The sequence below is a fragment of the Larus michahellis genome, chromosome 7 (genome assembly GCF_964199755.1).
Source record: "Larus michahellis chromosome 7, bLarMic1.1, whole genome shotgun sequence".
In the NCBI taxonomy this organism is placed as follows: domain Eukaryota; kingdom Metazoa; phylum Chordata; class Aves; order Charadriiformes; family Laridae; genus Larus; species Larus michahellis.
Window position 1 is genome coordinate 47,681,526 of NC_133902.1, and position 14,503 is coordinate 47,696,028.

General features: G+C 45.1%; 1 protein-coding gene across 5 annotated transcripts in view; it reads left to right on the top strand.

Moving 5' to 3' along the window:
• The window catches only part of SLC15A2 (solute carrier family 15 member 2), a 63,999-nt gene that overhangs the window by 15,345 nt on the left and 34,151 nt on the right, over positions 1-14,503 (top strand). For 2 of the 5 annotated variants that reach the window (XM_074593861.1, XM_074593859.1), the window contains exons 2-3: positions 10,473-10,519; positions 13,882-13,969. In XM_074593861.1, the coding sequence (XP_074449962.1) occupies positions 13,963-13,969 (7 nt within the window). In that variant the 5' untranslated portion in view covers positions 10,473-10,519; positions 13,882-13,962. Of the gene's footprint in view, positions 1-5,676; positions 5,770-10,139; positions 10,520-13,881; positions 13,970-14,503 lie in introns of those variants that run through there. The other 3 variants (XM_074593857.1, XM_074593860.1, XM_074593858.1) reach the window with 3 other exon arrangements.

The window sequence follows — 14,503 nt, forward strand, 5'->3', positions numbered from 1 at the left end:
GCTGTAGCTGGTACATGCCTATGCTACCTCACGACCCACATGTACCATTCCCATCTTGCTATTGCAGCTGCTGAGCTTTTCCCCGTTTGTCAGGCAGACATCCTCTCCAGAGAAATAGGCTTCAGAGAGCAAGTGCTGGGACTAATGAAACCTCTGCTAGATCTGGGCATCTTGCTTTGCTCAGATACAGATGGGACTGGCTACTGGTGAGTAATAAACGTAAAGAACAACCAGATCAATAGCTGATAGCTCACCACAGGAAGATACTGGAAATCTGTGGAGGTTTTTATCCTTATAGTGTACAAGGAACTGCTTAGAAATAGGTTAGGAAAGCAGAAGGGCTGGAGGTGAGTGTAGTAGACTGAAGAGTGAATGTAGCTTAATTTGACTTTATTAATAAACTCCTGCTGTTGTGTAGGACTCATGCTCTGAGCCTGTGTCTGCACTCAAAACGCATGGGGCTAGCTCTGCTCCTAGTGAAGTCAGCAAGGCTCTGGTGACCCGCAGGTGCATTAAGAGCAACATACAGCATTGCCTGCTGCTTGGCATGTGCCATGCTGCTGCCCTGCACGTTCACTGCTGCTCTATAGCTTCTGGGTGGTGACAAGCTGGAAAACACCAGAGGTGGGTTTTGTGTGCCAATGGGAAAAGCATTTCTGTGTTCAATGTTGCTGTTTTGCATAAGTGAAGCATGCAGGGTGTTCGCAGGTATGCGATGCAGGAGTTGACTGTTGTGTGATGGGCACAGCCCCATGCAAGATTCCAGGAGGAGGATCCCAGGCTGGGGATAGAAGAGGAGGGTTAGAGCAAGTGCCTGATTCAGTATTTGATCATAGCCAGAAGGTGCACTCCAGTTAAGCTGCTGAGACTGGAGAGGTTATTTCTGGGAGAAAGGCATGTTGAGCAGAGGGAAGTTAACATGTGCTGTGGGGGTGGCATCTGGGAAAGGCTGAGAACCCGTGGTCCCACTGATGTCAGGTGGACCAGAGGCTGCTCAGCTCCTAGGAAAAGTGGACCTCTTTGGGGGAGTTAGCATAAAGACGAAGAGGCACAGATGAATTCCTCCTATGCAAGTATAACTTTTCTCCATGACAAACTTGGAGGGAAACTGCCACGAGTGGCAGTGGAGAGCAGACTACCACGGGCACAGGGTGGTCAGGACAAAATTAATTGTGCTGCAAAGCTTCATGAACCCTGGAGATCCAAAGGCTGTATGTCTACAGCAACCTTTAAAAGAAGCAAGAAAGGTCTCTAATTTTGTTCCTATCCCTCTGGGACCTGATGCAGGGAAAATCCACCTGACTGCTCTTCGCGCTGGAGCTGGTGAGAGCTACTCGCACTCACCACATTAGCAGATTGATCCCCGTGGTTGCTGCAAGGGAGGCTGAAAAGAATGGATGGCACTGCAAGCTCGTTATGAAAATGCAGAGAACCAGAGTTAATGAATCTTGGATGAGCCCCTGATATGCCTGTCCCTTAGTGTGGCAATGGAGGGAGCTGGCTGGGGAGGATCAGATTAACATTTCGGTGGAAATGACAGTCCCTAGAATACAGAATGTCGTATCATATCTGTCTGTGCTTGCATCTGGGAGAGGTCACTGTCAGAGAGCTGACATCTCTCTGGATTAGATCTTCTCGTTTTTTTTTTTTATCAGAACAGAGGTATTTTGGGGATTTACATGTTCTCTGTCCCTGGCAGCTTGCCCTGATGTAACACTGATTACACAATTGCAATCCAACTTAAACTGTAGTCAAAAAATCAGCTTTGTGCTGGGATATGGTGAGAATACCCTCTCTGTGATGGCAAAGATTTGAAATTGTGCAGTGCATTATGTCTCCTGATATACAGAAGCTTGCAAAGAATAAAACAAGCAGGCTGTTTACTGTGGATGCATGGAAAAAAAAATGGAAAAGCTATAATTAATGCCTTCCCTGAGATTCTCCTAGTCCTGTAGCCAGGTTAATGAATGGCACTATTCGCCCCAGATGTACAGGAGATTAGAGCTGCTTGACTTTTGTTTTATGGCCAGTAGAGTTAAGGCTAGAAAACTTGAAATATGTTCTCAAGGTGCCTGACAAGTAGCATAGTCAGAACGGAACCTCGGGGTCATGCTGCCACATCTTGTAGCCGTGCCACCTCCTTTCTACCTGATTGATGCCCCCCTGCCCTCCCAGTGCTGGGCATCCCTGTGAGCTGGCTGGGAGGAAGAGAGTAGTTACAGGATTCCTGTTTTCTCATTACCAGCTGCCTCTCGCTGAAGGAGAGGCTACCAGTGAGTAAAAGCAGCTTTTTACTCTGGAGCTGGGTGGGAGAGGGTGCAGGACTCACCACCAGAAAGGAGCTACTGGCCAGCTGAGGGGTCAGTGCAAAAAGCGAAATTCCCAAGGCAGTATCTGACCCAGAGGCTGGAAGTGAGCAGAGAGTAGCGCAATGCACCCAAGGGATGACTGGGACACTGGATCTAACTGTCTTTCAGCATTCTTCCAGACCCAAGGCTGCTGCAAACTGCGATGTCTTCAGTAGCTGAACTACTCCTCAGAGCCTGTGGCAGAATAAATCATTAGCTGGTTTTTCTTTGCTGTGATAATACTAAGGGCAGGGCAGCTCAATGGATAGACTGCTGGGCTGACATGCCAGAGGTTTCAGTGGAGTCTGCCTTCCTCAGGATGGTTTTTCCCTCTTTTGCTCATCTCTGAAATGGACATACTGCTATCTGCTCAGTGAAGCGCCCTGAGACCTGCTGCTAAAAGCATACCTGCACTATGTAAGATCCTGCTTCTGATACTACCAGGGAGAAAATGTTCTTAGGACACCAAACAGTCCTCAAGTGCTTTTACAAAGTCCTGCCACACTACATCCATCTTTCTTCCAGCTGCAGGGACCTCCCACCTTCTCACTCCATGAAGGGGACGACGCAGCCTCAGCCCCAGGCAAGTGGACCGGGTAAACCTTCAGATTTTTTGTCTTTCCAGGCTCTCTCTGTTATTCAGAGGCTTTGAACAGAGAGCCTGAGGAATGTCTGAGACAGACAGCTGTGGTGTTGGGTGTCTGAGGGACTAGCACACCTTGTTTGTTAGGGGCATAAAAAAGACATTCAGAATTGATCATTTACACCCTTGTGAGTCAAACAGCACTGACTAGTGTGTTAGAAACTGAGCTCACATTCCCTTATACACCTATTTTGGTTCTCCTTTTCTTGATTTGTTCTTTCAGCACGCTCTGATACAGGGGAAAGAAAGGCCAAGCAAGAATGGCAGAACACAGAAACATCCCTGAAAGTGGACATGTTCCCATGGGTCCGGATTGCCTAGGGCACCTGGATGTCCATTTCTCTGTCTTAAACTTACTGAAACCAGTCAGCTCTGAGTCACGGTACCTTATCCCATAGCATCAAGTACAACTTAGAACTGGAGGGGAAAATAGCTGGAAAGGAATTCAAGAGGTCACGAGCCCCTCTCCTTACGGACAGCCCGAATTGTTAAACTATTCCTGATTTTCTATGCAATATATAGCTTCCTTGGTATTCACTTACTATTAACAAGTCTTATTCTTGAGCTGACTTCCAATTTTTTGCAGTGGTTTTGTGATACTCCCATCTTGAGACCCTAGAAGGTAATTTAAATCTGTGGTTGTATTTTGTTTGTGCTGGGTTTTCTTCATTTCCCTGCCTCAGCTGATCAGCTTTATCTTTCCCTGTGTTTTCCTTGGACATTCCCTCCAATTAAGAGAAAAATCCTAATTTTTCCATGCTATGACAGTCTCTTAGAAAGTTGTTCAGAAAGAAAAGCCCTTTCCTTCTGTGTTTTTTTTTCCCTCTAATCTTCTAACAGAAGTCACAAGCATTACCAAGTAAAGCTTTTTATTCTTCCCAACAACTATTTTCCCTCCAGCTTTTCTTTCTCTATTGCATTGTCTGGCCTGTAGTGCTCGTGCTTCTTTTCTGCTTGTTTTTCACAGTGCTTGCCCAGGTTTTCATACTGCTAGCTTTGCCATGCTGTGCTTTGTACTTATCTGTGGTACATCTTCTTATAATATGACTAGCGCTCCCTGGATCCTGGCCATACATCCTACATTCTGGATTTAAATCCTTCTTACCATCTATCTTCACTTTAATATATCTTGTGTGAATAGCCTGCTCTTTTGTAGCCATAATTAAAGTTTTGCTTCAATCCTCCTTTCACAAGCCACTTACTTAACAATTTACCATTGTCTTTTTATGAGTTGTTTGTGCTGTATTCTTCCGTTCACTTCAGCCTGTCCATCCCTTGTTGCTCTATCAAGTGACTCAACACCTGTAGGAATTTATTCCTCATTTCATCGTGGAATTTGATCTGTCATCAGCTTAAGCTGTGTGCTGTTACACATATAAGTAGCTATTGCTGCATGTTTCTCTTCACTGTAGCGTTTGGATGTCTCTTAGTGTTTCCCTAGTGCATTTTTCTAGACCTCCCACCCAGTTGCCTTGGGAGAACCTTTGTTCAGCTAATAGCAGAGTTCATTAGGAACTATGTATGTGTTTGTAGCTGTGGCTATATTTTGTGTATTGAGAAGACGATGAGAGATACGAGGCCATGAAGCGCATGGGTCTGGAATTTCAGTGCAGGGAAGAGGGGAAGGATGCAGGTGGCTTCAGGCCATGACATGTGATGATGGAAACCCTGTTTTGCTTGCTGCTGAACACACAGAATTTCACTGTGAGCCATTTCTATATCTGCAGAAAATATCTGGGGCTTTCACCTGCAAAGGAGATGCCTTAGAGCCTCTCTGAAAGGAAGTGACAGGAGTTGAGAGGAGGTTATGGGGGGGAAGCAGAAAGAAATACGCAGCAAAAGCATGGTAGCAAAAATGTTAATCCTTCTTCAGACAGCTCATGGGTTTAAAGTGAAAAAGGGTCTGGGAGGACAGCATTTCAATGCTATGTCTGCATTCCTGTGTGACATGTGAAGAACGAGGAACTGAAGCCAGTCTGTCAAAAGGTGATGAAATCCTGTGTCCTCACAACCTTAACTACTAAAAGACATGTATAGTTAAGGCCAGCTCTGTAGTTGGTGTACAGTGTCAAAAGTTTGGATTTATGACCAGCTGTAGATCCTGTCTAGTCACAGGTCCAGTCCCTGTTCTCATCCAGAAGTAGTAATTTTATTGAAAGATAGTGTGGCTGCAGTGCAGAGTGATTGATCGTGAACATCTGTGACAGATGCCATGCAGCCTTAGAGGCTGTATTCAAGGAGAAGGGCAGATTCCCTATGACGTTTGGGAGCTGAGCAGAGATTACTTCAGTTTGACTTCAAGATAAAAATAAATGAAAGTTTAACTATTTTATTGGTGACCAAAGGACTGCTGTTGTGAAGTGAAACATTGACAACAGGGTAAGAGCGAGCGAGGATTGCTCAATGAGGTTCAGCACCAGGGGAGGTTTAGATTAGATATTAGGAAAAATTTTTACACTGAAAGGATTATCAAGCATTGGAACAGGCTTCCCAGGGAAGTGGTGGAATCATCATCCCTGGAGGTATTTAAAAGATGGGTAAACATAGTGCTTAGCAATGTGGTTTAGTGATGGTTTTTGTCAGTGTTAGGTTGATGGTTGGACTCGATGATGAGAAAGGTCCCTTCCAACCTGGGCAATTCTGTGATTCTATGACTCCATGATTCTATGATTCTATGATCTTCAGGCGCAACAGACCTGGGGTCGTCCAATGCGCAGGAAGCAGCAGGCATGGCAGAGGCGGACAGCGTGCTGCAGGCTGCAAAAGAAGTCCAAGCTGGTGAGAGAATTTTTTAAAGCTTTCTTCTTGTTAATCATAGAAGAAACTGAAGGCAAAAAGGCACCAGGAGGGATGAGAAGTTTCTCTGATTGTTACAGGTTGACTACTGACCAGATGACGGGCTCTTAAAATACAGATTAGGTACTTGATATTATAAGTGGTATTAATCTAAATACCTTTACAATTTTGAGTCTATGAGGGATGGTGAATAGAGCAGAGATGTAGGTCTGAAGACTTTTGGCATATTCTCCTGGTTGTTCAAGTGATTTGATACCTCATTTTCTTAAATTACTTTGAAGTTTGAGAGAAGTGTGCAGGCAATGGAAACCAGTCTTGATCTGTCTAAATCAGTTAAGCCATGCTCTTTCCTGTAATCAAAGAATTGGAGAAAATAAGCCAGAAGAGACCTGGAGAGGTTATCTTGTCCATCCAGGGCCATGTCATTAAGCCCAAAGTGTTGCTGGCACACATTGATTTTGCTTCTCATAACCTTATCTTGGAAAGAGAGAAAGAGGAGAGAAACACAGATGTGGTAAAAGGGCTATAAAAATATGGCCAGTGTATATGAATTCAAAATAAGACTCATTATTAAGAGACCAGTGTGGCTGAGCTGAAAATGAAGAAGGGATTGTACCACAAGATGAATGCAGATAAAAATGAAGAGATCAGTTGAGTATAAACAGATTAATGTGCACAGTACTGCAGCAGGAAGCAATGAGAATCTGAGGACTGTAAATGCAAAGGGAAAATGCAGATTGTCTTCCTGTGGATTTGGGAACCAGAAAAAATTAAATGATGAACTGAAAGTCATAGAAAAATGTATTCATGGGAACTTCTGGCTATGCAAGGCATCTGGTAGCTGAATATTACATTTAAGCATGAATCATCCTGCAGATTCGCCACTTGCATAAAGATGACTCAGAAAAGAGGAAATTTTACAGAAAGCAGTCCTTGCTTTCGTGCTTACCTGTTGAAGTTGCTTAGCACATTATTTCACAGAAATTCAGGAGGTCACCTCATCCATTTACCTGCTCTGGGGCAGGACCGGATACTTAGCCAGTCCCTGATACATTCTTACATATCAGATATTGGGGACTGCCCGAACCCTGCAGCCCCAGCCACACCAACTCTGATCCAGTGCTCACCTGTCCTTGCAGAAAGAGCATTTGGACAAAAGCAGCCCCAGATCTTCTTTACTGAAAATAAAGTCAGTTATTTTTCTCACCTTATCCTCAATAAAAATGGAGAATAGTTGGTCTCTGTGTCTGCTTTTCCTGTCAATGGGTAGGGGTGCCATTTGGTAGTCTTCTTCCCTGAATTTCATCTTTTTCATTCCAGGGCTGCAAAATGGTTTCTCACATTTAGCAATGTCACTTTGAGTTCATACCCTGTTTTCCCCCAGGCTTGCTGCATGCTGGTTTTGGGCACAAACAAGAGCAGCACGCTGGCTGTGCAGATGTTCCCTTTGCCCACGGAAAAGCTGAGGACCTGCATGTTTCATGGCCTCCTAATCTGATGGAAAAACATTGATAGCTATTCTGAGAGGGATTTCACAGCTGCCCACTGTATGGGTATTTCATCTGGACCCTCTTTTCCTCGTGAGACATTAGAGACACTGAGCTAGGTTATATCATATCCACAGCTTCTCTAGCTGTTACACCACTTGCCCTGTCGCCAAAGAGTAAAACAGTCTGGTTTGAGAGCATTTTTTCCTATCCAAAATGGCTGTTTTTTAATCCTTATTCTTCTTTTGGTGCTTGGAAGGGATTATCTGATCAAGTATCTCTCTGGCTGTGGAGGGAACACGCCTAGGTTGTCCTAACCTTCCCTTTTAAAGGCAGTTGTGATACTTGTCCTGCTTCTGTCATTCACAAGGGAAATGGTTCAAAAACTACATTCAGCACCTGAAGGTGAACTTCACTAGGCTCTAATGATTTGAGCACAATTGAGGTATCCAAATATTCTTTAAGTGGTTTTTGTCTCATTTCACCCATATTCCTACTTGTTCATTTTAATGGTCTTGTGTATCTTGTTGCAGTTTGGGTATTTTAGTGAAGACAAACAAAAAGGACACAACTTTTCTGGCTTCTCTGGATAAGCTTTTGTTTGCTCGTTTTCTAGTTTAAATAACAGGCTTTCATTTTCCTTCCTCTTTCTCCAATATTGACAGCATTTCTAACACCTTTTCTTATTGCCTTTTGTGTCCCCCTGCTAGCTGTAATTCGTTTTGTGCCTTAGCTTTGCAGCCTCTATCGCTCTATGCTTGATCTCTTTGTTTATACTTGTCTTCAGAAATGCCACCTTATTTCCATTTGTGGTACAATTCCTTCCTGATTTTCAGCCCAGCCGCACAGGTCTCCTTCTATTGGGTCTTATTCTGAATTCACTTGTATCTGAGGTGCTTGCAGATTTATTCTCTTTAACTTGCTCTTGCTGTTTGCCAGGAGTTACCTTTTATTACCAGACATGTGAATTCCTATTCTCCCTTTCTGTCTCAGAAAACCTTCTGGCATTTATGCAGTGTATTTGACAAGTAATATGTTAATCCCACTGACTGATATGTTTTTTCATGCTAGAATTAAAAAAAAAATAAATCATTTAGCTTATGTGACGCACGGCACTGTGTACACACTCAGGAAATACAGCTGCAAGATGCTGAAAATATTAAGGCATCACATTGCAGCAGCGTGGGAGCCCTGCACAGGGGATAGTGAAACCATTTTGTATTACTTTTGTATTACTCCCTTAATAACTTGGCTGCTGTGTTTGCTCTGCTCATGTGTGCAAGGCACAATACAACAGGCTTCTGGGAGTTGTCTAGAGATACTTAGGGCAGTAAGAAATACCACCGAGGGCACAAAAATATTCCTGCTGCCTTGAGCACAGGGTCAGACTTGCAGGAATCAAGAGCACACGCTAACCTGGTGTGCAGGAGACAGGACCAACGTGCACAAGCCTGTTCCTTGCACTGCCCATTCCTTGCACTGCCCCCAAAGTTGGGTGTACTTTTGAGTCACTGTTGCCCGTGAAATGGGCTTAACAAACCCTAGCTCCCTGTTCGTGGCACCTGAGAAGTGTGACCCAAGTGAAAAGCAAGGTTGTGCGGGTGTGTAAATCACCGGGAAGGCTGAAGGTGAGGAGCTGGTCTATGGCAGTACGAGGGAGGTACCAAAGTGTTGCTTTGCCACTGCTGTAGAAGAAAAAGGGACTAAGAAATGCTTAGACCTCCCTGGCCTCATCTGAAGTTTGGGCTTCATATTTAGCTGCCCCGTTGGCCCCGTGTTTAGCTGCCCAGTTAGCAGGAATGAAGCAGGATCCTTGGGGATCTTCAGAGGAAGCAATGCCAGAGCACATGAGGGAATGTGGAGAGTAATTATGCTTCCTCTGTGTGCTGTGTCACATCTGAGTTCCTTATCTAAGTGTTCTCCATGTCTTGTTAGGAATAACTGCAGCCAGATTATGGATCCGTGGTATGAGCAAAGGCCTCTTTCCTGGTTTGTCAACTGCAGACCTGGTTCCTGTGATACCCAAGCACTAGGAGCAACTCAGTACTTGAGCTAGGGATGAGTTTATGGAGACTCCTTGTACCAGCTGCAGGTTCTGGGTGTGGTCTGTACTTTTGCTGGTGATAGAAAGGAGAAATACTTGGGAAAATTCTTTGAACATTTGCCTTTTAAAGAAAGCCTGCACTGTACTGAGAATACTGCAGAGCCATAGCCACTGAGGATGGTTTATGGGAAGGCTGTGAATTTTGCTCTGTAATTGCAACTGGCACTGGAAGAATACTGATAAAGAGCTCCTATATTCCTGTGGGAAGGGCAGGGGAGGAGGGACAACAGGGTACCTGCAGGGACCTGAACCCATATAGCTGCAGGGGGAATCCAGGGCTCCCAGCACAGTGGAGGATGCATTTGCCACATAGGGAGCCCTGAGGTGGGCTTTTGGAAAATAGGAAGTAGAGACGGGGTTTGGGGCTGCCTCTGGGTTCTGGCTGTGCCCTCTGGATTAAATTGTCCTGTCGGAAAAAGCAAGGTCATTCCAGGGAATTGGTGCAGGAATGAACCCTGGGTCACTTCACTCCTGGGACAGCAAAGAAATGATTTAACACAGTGCAGGTGTCCGTGACATCCAGCGTCCAAGGGTTTGACGTGATGAGCATTTTAGTAGTTACAACTTGGGATGGATGTGTGGCTTTTCAGTGGAATGAGATCCCTGCAGTCTCTGCAGAATAAACCTGTCATTGCCGCATCAGCAGGGAGATGCATGCTCTGCTCCTAAATCCGCAGGCTGTAGGGTTATCTGGGACCTGGGATTTTTATTCAGCTCACATCTGTTCAGCATACAGTGCTGTGCTGGGCTGGTGCACGTACGATAGCTGGGGGCATGCCAAGCAAATAGGAGGTCTGTGCCACAAAGTGCTGACAGCCCCAACCTGTGAATGATTTAGGCTACATTCCCTGACTCTTCTTGAACTCTGGAGTTGTCTTTCCTGGTAGCATCTCCCTCTCCTTTCTGTCCTGGCTGCACAAATGTGCTCAATTAGGGTTAACTCAAACTGAATCAAACTTCATGCCTGAGGTTGGAAATCTTCCCAGTCAACTCACCACAGCCACATAGCATGGTGGGAGACAAGGCGAGAGGGGAGATGAACGCTTTTCAGAGAAACGAATCCAAGGAAACTTTGTTCACTTTTATTTCTGCAGGAGATGATCCCCCCAAAGGAGATTTCCCTGTTCAGAAAAAATCCCCGGTGAGTGTTACAGCTGATTTCCTTTTCTTTGCTTTCTGCTCAGCTTGCTCGAAACATTGCAAGATCTCTGTGTTCTTTCCTCTGTTGTGCTCTGGCTAGAGACAAACACCCTTTCTTGCACAGGGTTCAAATAAGCATTAACAACTCAAGGCAAAAATCCCTCCACTAACCTGATTATGTTAAGAAAGGGCAGCTTAAAGGGAAAAATGAACTGACTGAGTCTTTGCAAAAAAGGGTAAAAGTTTTGATTGCTGCTTTTTTCTAAACGCATCTTTCCTTGTGGGAAAAGACTTACTTCTCTGAAGTGGAGGGGGATGTTGTGTAGAGGAGGGAGGGAGCTGACCTGTGCATTTGCTTAGTATGATGAAACCCAGCAGGGAAGGGTCCCTAGATGCTGCAGAGCAGAAGGAAGGACAGGGACTGAGCACAGGCCGCTGATGTGTGTTACAGAGCTCAACTGTAGTGACAGAGCCTCAAGTTTACATCTTTGGACCTGATTTAGAGCCAGATTCAGCTGAATATTTTCTTGCATTACAGCTTTGAAGTTTGTGCAGCTTTGAGGCTAATTCTTGTTGAGTGCTTGACCCCTAAAATCTGTATGCTGTATTGACTTTGGGGAGAACAGGGCTTGTATTGCACCTACTTTGACTTGCAGTGTGGTAATACTTGCTTTTAAAGCCCACAGTCAGTTATGTCATTAGCAAGCCAACTATTTAACTCACAAATTTAAGTACTGTGCAGACATTAACTATTGGATATCCAGAGCTCCTGTGAAATACTAATCTTAGTCCCATTTTCCAGCCAGTCAGCAAGGAGAGGTGAAAACAAACATCTCCTGTAACTGGCACTTTAAATGACCTTTCTTTTTTCCAAAGAAACAGGCTATCAACTTCCACAGTATCTTTAAGAGCTCCATAATCCTGCAGATCCCAGGCTTACAGTGGTAGCTAAGCACAGCAGACTATCTGTGCGCTCATGAATCCAGGCTTAGCCTCTTTGCTTTTGCCGGGGCTCTCCGCTGAGCAAGGTCCTCCTCCGCGAAAGCAAGCAAACTGCATCTGGCTCTCCGCATGGATGAAATCTGCCCACTTTTGGATGTCCAGGCAGGCCACAGGCAGGTCAGTGATACAGCAGAGAGGATACATGAGGGTTTCTGCGTGTGCTGATGCCATCTCATGACATACAAGGCAGATGGAAGTACCCCTGCTTGTAAGTCGTTGCTCTGTGCTTGTAAGCACTTACTGAGGGTGCTGGCTCAGGCACTTGGGGAGGTTTAGCTGGGAAGTCACCACCTCCCGTTCTCCTTTCCCTGCTTCCTCCTGCTCATCTGTAGGAGGTGCCCATCCCAGAGCAGGAGTGGCTGAAATGGGTCACTGCCAGGTTTTCTGTCACTGCAGGTCGCAGTGTGGCACGTGATACCTTAAACCACTGCAGCTAAATCCAGCAGGGCTTGTGCATCAGGTGCGGAGGATTGAGTTCAGGCAGCAGGGTTCCCGACACCTGGCCATCTGGGTTTGAACAGTCACACTCTGCATCTCCATCAAATGCTTTTAAATCTCATGAGTACTGATAGCGAGGTCTGTGAAAGAGATGAAGGAAAATTATCTGTGTTATACTGTTTTACTTCCAAGTTCAGAAAAAATGCTTCCAAGCACCCACAGGAAACATAATTTGCCTCTTCTGGCTTTTTTTCTTTATTATGAAAAATTTATTGGAGAAAGATATTCTCTGTGTGTGTATGTCTGTGTGTTTATGCATTTACAGCTTATACATGCCACCATTTTTAGGCTAGTCTAAAAGCAGGAGACCCCAGTACAGTTTCCAAGGGAGTCCACTCTGTCTTACAAGCCATATGCTAAGCATGATGGTTTCAGAGTGAATAATAAATGAAAGGGATAATTACATATTTACTCTAGTAAAGCAAAGAGGCCAAGGGTTTTGTAATAAAAAGGCAGCTCATAAACAGTGAAAGAAAAATATATATAAAAAGGGACAAAAATATTTGTCTTTAGAGATGCTGGGTTAAGTAGTGGAAAGCATTTGGGTTTTGTGTTTTGTTTTTTTTCCTGCCAGCCAGTCTTTTCGCTTCTGTTGCTCATGTGTAGTGTTGAGGAAGACAGCATCATTAAGCTAGACTCTTCCAAACTTGATGCCATTGCTTTGGGAATCCAAATAAGCTCAGGTCTCTTGGTGGTGAAATAAACCTGAATACACACATCTACTTTGGTATCTGTATTTGCATTTGGGACTCTGAGAAGAAATACAGGAACTCATTATTTCCAACACGAGGCACAGAAATGCATGTGAAGAGTTCATCTCACTTCACTGGCCCATACCATGGCTGTTTAAAACGCCAAATATAAATGCAGCTGTTAATATCCCATTCCCCCCCTGCCTGCCTCGTCCCCTCCATCCCTCACTGTGGCCATCCCCTCTCTCCTGCTAATTGGCAGAGGCTGGGCAGTGTTGTGAAAACCTGCTTTCCGTGTTGCGAGGCAGTGGAGCTAAGCAGCTGGAAGCTGCTTAGCTCAGACCACAGTAGGGTAGCAAGAGGGACAGAGGCCCACAGAAGGTCATGCCAAGACTCGTCTGTTTAAATGCATTTTACTTGGAAGCTGCTGACTTTTGCTGAAGTAAAGTCAGACTCAGTGAAATAGTGGCCACACTCAGACAGGTTTGACAGTCCCATCACTGTTTCGTTTAGTTTTGATTAATAAATTGAATTATCCATAGCTATGCCAACGTTCTTGGAATATGAAATGGATGCCATGCCTGAGGGAGTGCTGGACACAGGGCTGATGCTCTGCTTCCCTGAACACAGTAGCACAGCTCGGCGCAAGCGAGGTGCAGAGATTGAGGGCAGTTGTCGCGTGGGAGGGAGCAGCTTCACGTGGAAGCAGACAGCAGCTCCCTGGGGCAAGGTCTGCTCAGGCAAGGTCTGGTACTAGGAGAGGGAGCAGTTTTGAAGCAGAGTAGTAGCTTTATATGAAGTGTAGGAGAAAAGGCATCTGAAGGTGTTTTTGCATCTCAGTGGGTTTTTGTGTTGCAGCAGAGAGGTGGTAGGAACCTTCCACAGAAGTTCCTGGAGCTATGAGCATGGTGGGCTGCTGGCAGTGTGCGAATCACCATGGAGGTCCTTGCTGGGCCCATGTTAGCCAGGCTGATTCACTGGGGAGCCTTAACCAAAGCAAGATAGGCGTGGGCTCCCCTCTCTCCTTTGAGTCCAACCTACAGGCCACTCAAGCAGCAGGAGGCACCTGGTTTTTGGCCTGGACTCCTCTCCACCGCTTGGGCACTGCGGTGATATGTTGCTGGGCTGAAGGCTTTCACAGAACTGATATGTTCTCATTTGTCTCCTGCAGAAACTCTGTGGCTCCAATTACCCCCTAAGCATTGCCTTCATCGTGGTGAATGAGTTCTGCGAGCGCTTCTCCTACTATGGCATGAGAGGTATGCGGCCTGTGTCTGGGAAGTGACTTTCCCATCCTTGGGTTTCTGTACACACTGGCCTGGTGTTCCAGGGCTCTGCTGTGTGTGATCTCAGCAGTCTTTCAAAGTAAATTAGTATTTTGGGATGCAGGGATGAATAGTGTGCCCTAACATTGATGCTACACCTGCTCTGAGCCGAAGTTGTGACTAGGGAGCTCCAAATGTACCTTCCAGTCTAAATTTTTATATGATTCTCTCTCTTAAACCTGGTTTTACAGTGTGTGACATCTTTCATAGTTGTGTGCAATCAGCTTGTTTCGGAATTCAATCATACAGGCACCTAATTTGCAAATAGAAACTGTGCATAAACAGAACTACAGGTTCCGGTAAGATAAGCTAGAAAATATATTTTCCAGGTAAACATAAATGTTTATGAGCAAAGAACGCCTGATACTCATATATCTTATTTTAGCTTTTCCTGTGTCAGGGATTATGAGGAACAGTTCTGAACGCACGATCTTTCCACAACAGTGCTCATAGCTGCTAGACAAATCA